This window comes from Salvia splendens, chromosome 3, assembly GCF_004379255.2.
Source record: "Salvia splendens isolate huo1 chromosome 3, SspV2, whole genome shotgun sequence".
In the NCBI taxonomy this organism is placed as follows: Eukaryota; Viridiplantae; Streptophyta; class Magnoliopsida; order Lamiales; family Lamiaceae; genus Salvia; species Salvia splendens.
In genome coordinates this window covers 39,463,849-39,475,804 of record NC_056034.1, presented here as the reverse complement: position 1 = coordinate 39,475,804, position 11,956 = coordinate 39,463,849, and the positions used below count along the sequence as shown (strand labels likewise).

Genomic DNA, 11,956 nt, shown 5'->3' with positions numbered 1-11,956 from the left:
ACCACACCTTATTCATCTGTCTTTGTGTAATGTTGTCTTGAGAATTTTAATAATAATAACAATAATAATTGATTCCTATAAAATTTTTAATCGTGAATTTTTTTGGCATCGTTGATTCTTTCATTTCGGTTATACAACATTTATAAGTTTCGGCACTTTAAACGGGCTTTTTGATTGGTAGGTAATGCATAAAAAAAGACTTTTCTTGGGGGTTTCATGTTTGATGCATCACATTTACTGAATTGAGGCCCATTAATATTTTTTCAGCTGTTTGTAACCACGTAAGCTTTCTAAGCTCGTGCATATTCTTTAAATATCTTCCATAACATGATATTCTCACAAAGGCAGCTTGACAGCTTGCTTGGTCTTTTGACAGCTTAAAACAAGTTAAGAGCTTGCTTTAACCATACATTTGATATACTTGTAATCTGATTATCTAAAGGCAGTGGTCTATGAGATGATGATAGAATCACTTTTTTTGCTAGTGAGATAAAATTCATATTTATTCATTAATGAATTGTAATAACTTTATGCTCCATCCATCCGTAAAAAATAGTCTCAATTATAGACGCACGAGTATTATAGTATGAAATTGATAAATAAGAAGATGAAAAAAAAGTAGATACACTAAGAGAGGAGGTTAAGAGAAAAAGTACAAAGAAAGAGAAAAATAAAAAATGAATAAAGTATATATATAATATAATTTTTATTTTTGAAATGAGACTTTTTCGCATATAAGAAATGACAAAATAGAAGTATGTTTTCGTAGAATGAGGGAGTACATCGAATCAGACACAATACAGTTGGTCTATTCTATTTGTCTCTACATATTACAAGTAAGACATAGAGGTTGATAAAATATCTATAATCCCTATAGTTAAACTAATCAAATCAAAATATTAAATGCGGTTTCGATATTTTAAATTTTACATATGGTAGAATTTTTTATTTTCTTCAGATATTTGAATTGCGTTTTCCATTCAGACTGGTTTTTCTAAATAAAAAATACAAATGATACTCATTTAATATAAAAAACATTATTTAATTATTATATTTTATGTAAAATATATTTTATTTAACTATAATGCTAACCTCATACATATAATAGCTTTTTTTATTTCAGATTTTTTGGATTATTTTGGATCTTTTTGAATATTTTGGAATTTATTTTAGATTTAGTTATGAATTCTCTAGATTCTCGGATATTTCAAATTTTTATCCAGTCAAAATTCTACTAATTTTCAAATCAATTTAAATATAGTTAAGAAACTTGTTAGGCATTTGCATATATATGTAATACTATAAGAGCATCCACCGCGGTTGAGAGCGCAGCCGTCCGTCCATGCCAGCGGCGCGACACCCGCTGCTCGCCGCTGCGCTCTTGCCGCTGGCACGGCGCTGCTCGATGCATCGAGCACGTCCGTGCCAGCGAGCAGCCCACGTGTCAGCCGTTGGCAATTTGATTTTTTTTAAAAAAAATCAGATTTTAATTAAAATCCGATTAAAAATAAAAAAAATTCTCACTTCCCAAAAAATTATATCCGTTTTCTACCCTCTTTTAATTTATTTTTCAATTTTTTTCCCTTAAAAATACACATTTTCATCTATAAATACCCCCACTTCCACACCAAAAATTCACACCACACTACACAATTCACATCTAAACTCTCTCATTTCTATTCTTACAATTCTCAATCTTTCTTTGACTCACAACAAAAAAATGTCCTGCTCCGGCAATCACCCCTCCGGCTCCCACGGTTGGAACCCCGATTGGTTCGGTTCACAACCATTTCCTAGTCCGGAAACGGAATATTCGGCCCCTCCTCAAAACCAAGGTTCGCAAGTTCCGGGTGGCTACCGGCCTTACCCGATCGACGACCAAGATGCCCCTGAAGGGCAATACGGGTGGACACCCGAACCACTCGTACCTAGAGCGGGAGGGAGCGGCCCCTCTCAAACTCCTCCTCTTCCTACTCGTGGTGTCCGCACCCCGTACACTCTAGGGGAGATAGAGAAATTATTCAAAGCGTACTTGTCAATCTCCGAAGATCCGGAGGTTGGCACGAACTAATCCGGTGACCATTTTTTGTGGCGCATCTGTTGCCGGTACAATCAAAACCGGCCGGCTGGAACAATCGAGCGCAACGAGAGTATGGTGCGCAATGCCATATACAGAGCCAACGAAGAAATCCAAAAGTTCCAGGGGATGTGGCTAGCCAACATGCCGGAGCTAACTTGGGTAGCCCCGACGCCGGCCCGAGCAGTTCCAAAGATCGGCTGCAAGGAAGGAAGAAGGCGGCGGCCTACCACCGTCGCGCCGCGACTCCATCCGCCCCCGCTCCTGCTCCTTATGTGCCACCTCAACCTCCCACCAACTCGTTGTGGGGGATTTGGGCCCAACTTAATTTCGTCGATAGGTTAACTATGACCCCCGAGCAACTTCGATCGCATGTGGCGATGATACGGGGTCTCCAAAGAACATCGGGGGTAGAGCCGGATGAATAGTCATCCACGGGGGAAATTTTTATTTTTTAGGTGCTTAATTATGTAATTTTTAATTTTTAGGATTTTAATTATGTAATTTTAATTTTTAGTATTTTAATTATGTAATTTTTAATTTTTTTGTAATTTGTAATATTATTTCGGGTATTTTTAATGCATTTTAATTTTGAGGAAATGTTTTTATTTAAATTGAATAATAGAATGGTAGGACCCTTGAGCTTGTCCTTGCGGAAGAGCACGGATGTGGGTGTTGTGCTCTTGCCTAAGAGCGGGGAGTGAAAGTGGGACCGGGCCCACATCCGTGCTCGTTGGCAAGAGCACGTATGTGGATGCTCTAAAACTCGATGATAAGAGTTTAGTAGAAAACGACCAATTAGGTGATGGTCCTTGCTAGTATTCCCTCCATTCCAAGATAAGCGAAGTACCTTTTTTGGGGCACGGGATTTAATGAATTGATATTTAAATAGTTATAGTGGAGAGAGTAAAGTATGACAGAGAGTGAAAAGTAGAGTTGTGAAGAGAGAATAAAGTAAGAGGGGGGATTTTTTGCCAAAAAGAGAATTGACTCACTTATAGTGGGACATCCCAAAAAGAATATGACTCGCTTATCTTGGGACGGATGGAGTATTAATTAGTGATGGAATTAGTGATGGAAAATGGCAACATATTTTTTATTGGTAAGATGGTTTTTTATCAATTTTTAATGTGTGGAATTCGAGTTATTTCGGAGGGATAGTATATGAGTTATTTATATACTCCCTCCGTCCCTGAAAAGTATGAACTATTTTCTTTTTAGTTCGTCCCTAAAATGTATGAATTTCTAATTTTGGGAACTTCTTTCTCTCTAATGGGTTGTGATTCATTCTCCACTAACAATACTTTAAAATTTTTTTCTTTCTATCTCTCTCTTACTTTTTCAATTATGCATTAAACTCGTGCCAAACTAAATGTTCATACTCTTTGAGGACGGAGGGAGTATATTTTAATTATAAAATTCTAATAAAAGTGTGAGCTAGAGCATTTTTATATTTTTCTAATAATAATTTTAAAAAAAGGAATAGTGATGAAAGATTATAAACCTTACACACCTGTATTTTAGAGGAAGGTGTTAAAATTATGATTAATGAAATATGAAGATGTAAAATACAGATATATACCTTTGTATTTGAATATTCTTATTATCTCCGTTCCCTCATAGTTGAGATTTCGACAAGAAGTTTAAGAAAGAAATCTTGAGTGTGTTAAATAAATGGATAAAAGAGTAAGAAAGAGAAAAAAATGGAGAGAATAAAGTAAAAAGTGAATAAAGTAAGAGAGAGTAAGTAAAAAAGAGAAAAAAATTATTATATACGAAAATGAATCAACTATAAAGAAACGGATGGAGTAATTGTACAAATTTGAGTCTAGCCGGCTTGGTAGAAATTAAACCCACATTAGTTAATTTACAAAGTTATATTTCATCTATTGCATCATACAGATGGAGAAGCCGAAGCGTTTAGCGATTGATAGGATTCATAACAACAGTCAATATTTGGACTTCCTAATGGATTAAGAAATGGCCGTATATGCTGCAACTAGCAGTAAATATATTGCAAGTTACGATAGAAGACAAAATAATCTTTACTCTCTATTTTAATTAGTATTCTATCATCCATGATTAAATTAAATATCTCTATAAGTTTTAAGAAATTATTTAACTCTATAAAGTAAATAAGTGGAAAAAGTTAGTGGAATGTTGTTGGACATACTTTTATATACTCCCTCCGTTTTTTAAAAATAGTAACTATTTCTATTTTGGGCCGTTTCTTAAAAATAGAAACTTTAGAATATTCCTATTTTAGGACATGGACCCCATAATCCACTAACTCTACTTTCACTATTTTTTCTCTTCCCCTCTCTTACTTTACTCATTTTTTTTCCTCTCTCTTACTTTACCAATTCTTATCACTTACTTTATCAATTATTAAAACCCATGTCGTTTCAAATGTTTCTATTTTTTGAATGCGCAGGGAGTATTGTTTTACGATAATTTATGAGTGAATTGAGTTAGTGGAATTAATACATGGTTCATATACCAAATATAATAAAAATGAAATAAGACATTTATTGACTCACAAAAAAGGAAAATAGGACATTTAATGGCGGATTGAGAGAGTATAAGTACTAAACACTCCATCCGTCCACCATTTAAAGAACCATTTTAACTCGCACGGGTTTTAAGAAATTATTTTACTTTGTGAATGAAAGTAAACTGAGAAGGTGAGTGGAATGTGAGACTCATTTAAAGTATTAGTTTTATATAGAATTGTAAATGTAAAAGTTATAAAATATGGGGTCCATATATTAAAAGTGAAATAAAGTAAATGGTTCTATAAACTATGGACAATGCAAAATAACAAAATAGTTCTTTAAATGATGGTTGGAGGAGCGAGTAGATACTACTGATCAGTGGCGGATCCAGGACCCGAAAATGGCGGGGCGGAACTTATATTTAAATATTAAATATTTAATTTAATATTATTTTTAATAATAAAAAAAATAAATATTATATTAATATTTAAGTAGCACTAGCTTCATTAATAAAATATAAACATGCTTCATCTTGCAAATATGTATTATTCATTTTAAAATAAAAAAATATATAAATATAAACATGCTTTAGCTTGCAAATATGTATTATTCATTTTAAAATATAAAATTATTGTAAATATATGTACATTTTAAATCACTGTAAATATTATATACAAAAGTGATATAAGTAGAGCACTAAATATTTATATTTCAAAAATATTTAAAATGTTTATTTTGTTACATAGAGAATAATTAAGATGCATGGATCAAATTATAAGTACTATAGGATAAAAAAGACTTTAACACAAGATTAAAAATGATTTTAACTAAAGAATAAATATAACAATATAATATATGCAACTTAGTAAAAGTTTAGATTACATAAAGTATTTAAAGGTATTATTTTGATAATAAGAAGAAATATGAATGGATAAAATAAAAAATAAAAAATGAAAAATGAAAAAAATATGTTTTTGTTGAGGATTGAACCCTAGACATCTTAGTTAAAAATCCAACAACCAAACCATTGAACTACTACATTTTATATGAAATTTATTGAAAAAAAAAATATTTCTACACTCTACGGAGGGGGCGGATATGCTATTTTCGGCATTGATTCAATTAAAAATTTAGGCTCTCCGGACGGTCGGGTAGGGGCGACCGCCCCCACCTGCCCCCTGATCCGCCACTGCTACTGATTAGATGTAGGAATTTAATATGCTGAGTTCTTTGAACTTTAACAGCAATCATTTTGGACTCTGACCTATCACAAGAATGGTAATGCATCATCCAAAAATAAATCATTTGGTCCAACTCTACCCAGACATATAATTTCGGTGGAACATGATAATGAAATTTATTAAAACTATATTTTACTGCTCCATATTTTATTTTTCCTCGTCAATTTCCGAACAAAGGAAATGCCAATTGGAATTTTTGACCTGTAATTGCTCATGTGTAGGCAAGTCTATGGTAAGATCAAATATTAAGAAAATTGTGATTTTGAAATTTCAGTCTCCTGCACATGCACTAGAAAATCGTTATGAAGTAAATTCTAGTTTAGCATCCCGATCTAAATGCCAAAAAAAATAATAATAATAATGATTAAAAAAGAAACTGCCACAATAATTTTTTGACACCTAACTGCCACATTATTAGTAGAAGAATCATAAAAGAAAGTACTCGCTAATGCATAAGAGAAATGAATTGACGTCAATCAAGTAATACTAATACATTTTGGTGGATTAGACACGACATTCAGTTTTTCAGGTGGGGGAGGGGGTGATTATTGGGTTTTATTTACCGAGAAGTTTGGAGAATGGATAAATAAAAATTAATGCTTCTATATTGATATATGGTGTGTTCACCTAATTATAATTAGTGAAAGAGAGAATAAAAAAAATAAGAGAATAAATCTACAATTGTAATTTATTGGATATATTACATAGCTATATACAAATACTAATTTTAGTGGAGTATTCACTTTTCAATTTTCACTATTCACTACTTCCGTTTAGCCTATGACGTACGTAGTAATATTTATTTGTATAAAACAATTTTTATACAAGTCATACAATATTTTGAGGGGTCAAAAAAGGATACCAGGCATGCCAGCCTTAATCCAAAAGTTCAGCGTATATTCTATGGATATAGATTTATCTTCAAACGTGCTGTTTGTAGTCCCTTCATCCCATTTTTGACATGAAAATTAAAGAATGAATATTTAATAAGTCAAGTGGAATGTTAATAAAGAGAATAAAATATAAAAATAGGGAAAGAATAATGTAAAAGATAAATAGCAAGAGAATAAAGTACTGGTTAGTGAATACAGTAAATAAATTTTGATAAAGTAAAATAAGATAGAGAATAAGATAAAAATATATATATATTAAATTTTACCAGAATTGGAAATAATTCAACTAAAGTGAAATGATTTAATAATGAATGTAACTCAATATTAATGGGATATATGGGATGAAGGAAGTTTATATTAATTTTAGTCTTATGTTGAGTAGTAGATTCTCCGCAATTAGAGGTGGCTGTTGTCAATTTTTTAATTGGGGTCAATTTATTGGAACTGGCAAAATCTAATGGCTCATTCCTGGAAAACACACAAGTAAAATGAGAATAATCCATTAGTCATATTTAGTATACACTGCATCAGTCTCACTCTCTTACAAAGTTAGTAGGTGTATTATATTCCAAGCCACAATCGGCAAAGTTGGCTGCTACGCATATTTGAAAAGTCTAACCCATCATTCCATTATAAATCGAGCTCTGCAACTCCTTCATTTTCCACTACACTCACCACCTTCTGCTTCTACTTCTCTTTGCATTTTGCAATACTAAATTAAATTAAATTAAATTAATGGCTCCACCACAATCACAAGCAGAAATTCAGCGACCCGTCGCCAATTTCTCCCCGAGCTTGTGGGGCGATCAGTTCATCAAACACGGTTCTATTGCTAAGGTACTTTCATCATTCTTACTCTAATTAATTTCAGTGTATAACATAGTATTCACTTTCTTTCTAACATATTAGTACTATATTAATGTTTACAAATATGTATAGGCTGCCCAAAAACACTCCAATGCAGTTGAAGAGTGTAAGAATGAAGTTATGGATATGATATCAGCTGCTGAAAACAATCTGGTTGACACAATGAAGCTTATTGACACGCTCGAACGTCTTGGCATTTCTTATCACTTTGAAGAGGAGATTGAAGAAAAACTGCAGCATTTCTTCAATCTAAATACAGATTATAGTGATGAGTCCTATGATTTGTACACTGTTGCACTTCATTTCCGTCTATTCAGGCAACATGGCCACCGTTTATCTTCTGGTACGTATCACTTATACTCTTAATTAATTTCACAGCTACGAAAATATCGAAATACTAATATATACTACTACTGTTGGTGAAACAGACATTTTTGGTAGATGGATGGACGTAAATGGCAAGTTCCAGGAAAGCCTTAAGAATGATGGCAAGGGTTTGTTAAGTCTCTATGAAGCTTCGTACTTGAGAACACGAGGAGAAACTATACTCGACGATGCACTTGATTTTGCTACGACCACTCTCAAGTCCATAGCGCCACACCTTGAATCTCTTCTTAGCAAACAGGTTGTGCATGCTCTAATTCAACCTCTGCACTATGGAAATCCAAGAATCGAAGCTCGTAACTTTATCTCCATCTATGAAGAATACCAACACAAGAATGAATCTCTCTTGAGGTTTGCTAAATTGGACTATAATCTTTTGCAAATGCTACACAAGGAGGAGCTTCATGAAGTCTCAAGGTAATATATATATGATGACTGAGGCCTTTTAATTTGTTGTCAATACTTCTAAATATATACTAGTAAAAACTAATTAATATTGATGTTGTACATATATATGTGTAGGTGGTGGAAAGATTTGGACCTTGTCTCCAAACTACCATATGCAAGAGATAGAGTGGTGGAGTGCTTCTTTTGGGCTATGGGAGTATACCATGAGCCACAGTTCTCTCGTGCTCGTGTCATGCTCACTAAAACCATCGCCATGACCTCAATCATAGATGACACTTATGATGCTTACGGCGTCATTGAAGAACTCGACGTTTTTACCGAGGCAATAGAGAGGTAAATTAACTTAGACCTACACTTTGTGTTTCAGCTCTTCTTGACTTGGATGGTGCATAACTTGATCAATTGCTCTGTTATTCAGGTGGAATATTGAAGAGATGGATAAACTACCTGAGTATGTGAAGCCATTCTACAAAGCTCTTCTGGAACTGTACGAGCAATTTGAAGAAGAATTGGGTAAAGAAGGAAGATCCTACGCTGCACACTATGCCATAGAATCTGTATGAGTTCAAACATTAATTAATTCTTTATGCGCTTATAAAATATCATATGGATTTATGTAAACTGATAATATTATTTACATTTCTAAAATAGCTCAAGGAATTGGTGAGAAGCTACCATGTTGAGGCCAAGTGGTTCATTCAAGGATATTTACCACCTTTTGAGGAGTATTTGAAGAATGCCCTCATCACCTGCACTTACTGTTACCACACAACAACGGCGTTGCTGGGAGATAAATCTGCCACCAAGAAAGACTTCGAATGGCTAAGCGAGAAGCCTAAAATGCTTGTGGCAGGGCTCCTCATATGTCGAGTCATTGACGACATAGCTACTTATGAGGTGGAAAAGGAAAGAGGTCAGAGTGCTACAGGCATAGAATCGTATATGAGAGACAATGGTGCCACAATAGAAGAAGCGGTCGCTAAATTCTTCGAAATAGCAACAGACGCATGGAAGGATATAAATGAGGAGTGTATGAGGCCATCTCCATATTCGAGAGATGTTTTGATGCGGATTCTAAATCTTGAACGCATAATTGATGTTACTTACAAAGGCAACGAAGATGGATACACTCAACCTGAGAAGGTTCTCAAGCCTCACATCGTCGCTTTGTTTGTCGACCCTATTGAGATGTAGACCACACCTTGTCGATCCTATTGAGTTGTAGACGTTTGATTTTATGTTTCACAAAATAAGGTAATCTCTTTTCTTTCTCTTTTTGTATTTGTTCCATTGGTGTTATTAGAAAATCGAATAATACAATTATTGTTTCATTTTAAATAGTTTTGCAATGTATGTGCAATACTAATTAAAATATACTAGTATATGGCTATTTTGGGAGAGATTATGAATTTAGGATTCTAAAATGACAAAGAAAATGATTAGTATATATATATCCATTTCCGTTGTCCTCTTAAATCGGACTTCTAGCCAAAAAAGATTGGTTTGTATATTTTCAGTAGTCAAAGCTCATGTTGGTAGTTGCGCCAAATAATTCTATTACTATTAAAAGGGACATTACTACAGTCTAAATATATTTATATTTTGAACTTTTCGAAGATACATTTGGGTTTGCATATTTTCGCTGAAGAAATGCAATCCGAGACAATTATAATTATAGAACGAATTACTTCAATTTGACGTTTTTCAATACACAATAAATTAGAAAAAGCGTTGACGTTTTGCATATGTTGTATTATTAAAAAGAAATAAAGCATGGACTCAAAAATAAGGTGTGTCGAATTCGACAAGTATTGTGAACATGATATCTGAAACTGTTTTGGTGCGGGTACGAGGTTGGACGACATTGCACATTTAAAATTTCAGGATTGATATACCCGATTACCTGCTAATTGCCCGATTAATAACAAATTTGATATAAAAACATATCATCTCGTGCAGTTAATTATGAAAATCGTAGTTAAAAGTTGGCGCTAATATTTTTATGCATATAAGTAGAATGTGAATTTTTAGCCTGTCACACCGGAGTAAAAATTCCATGATCCCTCCATACTATGTTGGCATAGTGATGTGGTGTACCCAGTGGGCGGAGCCACATTGGAACAAGGGGTACCACTGTACCCCAAATTTCATGCTAATTATATATTTATATGTGCTAATAACTAAATAGTGGTGGTGGTGCAGTGGTAAGTTGCTGTAATACTCTACATGATCAGGATGCTTGAGTTCGACCCTTTTTGGCAGCGTTATTATTGTTTTAATTAATTTTTATACACTATTTAATTGGCAAATATACTCCAATAAATAAACATTACACTAGTCTAGTAGGGGTATTTTATATTTTTGTGTTAATTATTCTAAACGAGTGGTTCATATATAATTTTTTCTACAATAAACACTATCTTAGAGTATCTTAGAGTAATAGTATTTCAAATAAATACTTTATTTTAAAAATATATATATAAAAATTGAAGTAAATTAACATAGTATATTTTTCTTCTATACAATAAACGTTACTTTAGTGTTATATATGAAGCATTAAGATAGTATTATGTTAATCTTAATTTATGCTAAAGTCGGAGTTTGAAGTTCCGAGTAACTATACAAATTTATTGCACCCCCAAATCGAAAATCCTGGATCCGTCACTGGGTGTACCATACCACTAACTTTTTTGACAAATAGAATAAATAGGGTCCACAAGCCACATTAATTGGACACATATTTGATAAACTAACGGTGCAATAAGAAACGTCCATTTGCTATTTTATAGAAACTCTGCTTGAATATGGAAAATTTCATATGAAATTAACGATTCTATATACTATTCCAATATATATATATATAGATGTACATTGATCTCGTATATAATATTATATTATAGTACTTATAAAACAGTATTCATATTGGCATGCTTTATACAACATATATGTTCCATTATATTTGCCATATATATACAACATGAATGTTATATTGCTAACTCAATACTTAATTGCTAACTATAATTAAATAGTAGTCATTAGATATTTAAATTAATGGCCAAGATCATAAAAAAAAACGTCAAGAAGGGTATTAAGGTCAATTTACAATAAATTAGTTGTAACTAACTTTTGAAAAATATCTCATAACTTTAAAACACATATAAGTTTCTCGATTTAAATTATTTTTTCGCACAACATATATCAAATTAAAGATAATTTCACAAGGATTCTAACGAGATCTCACTTGCATATGTTACGATGTCAAAATTTGAAAAAAAAAAAAAAAAAATTTCAATTTTTTCGTACATCAACAAATGTCAACATGATATATAAAATATGTCAATATAATACATGTAGAATGTCAATATAAGCAATGTGTTAACATTTTCAAAGCATTGTGTTGATATTCTCAAAGCATTGTGTTGATATTTTCAAAACACTATACTGACATTTTCATCCAAAACTCTAATTTGGTAGTGTTTTTTTATCTTTTTCGATTTAATTAATAAAAATAAAAATTACACGTGACAAATTGTAGTTTTTTAAAATCCTATGATCTTCAATTAGTTGTAGTTAACAATTAAATGATGAGTT

The 11,956-nt window shown here is 32.6% G+C and overlaps 1 protein-coding gene across 1 annotated transcript; it reads left to right on the top strand.

Annotated features, from left to right (window-relative positions):
- Window positions 1-7,386: 7,386 nt before the first annotated feature.
- On the top strand, window positions 7,387-9,703 carry LOC121793836 ((-)-5-epieremophilene synthase STPS3-like). The gene is made up of 6 exons (XM_042191869.1): window positions 7,387-7,543; window positions 7,646-7,916; window positions 8,002-8,374; window positions 8,480-8,698; window positions 8,784-8,922; window positions 9,017-9,703. Exons 1-6 carry the CDS (start codon window positions 7,442-7,444, stop codon window positions 9,557-9,559), a joined length of 1,647 nt encoding a protein of 548 aa, XP_042047803.1. The 5' UTR covers window positions 7,387-7,441; the 3' UTR covers window positions 9,560-9,703.
- The last annotated feature ends 2,253 nt before the right edge of the window (window positions 9,704-11,956 follow it).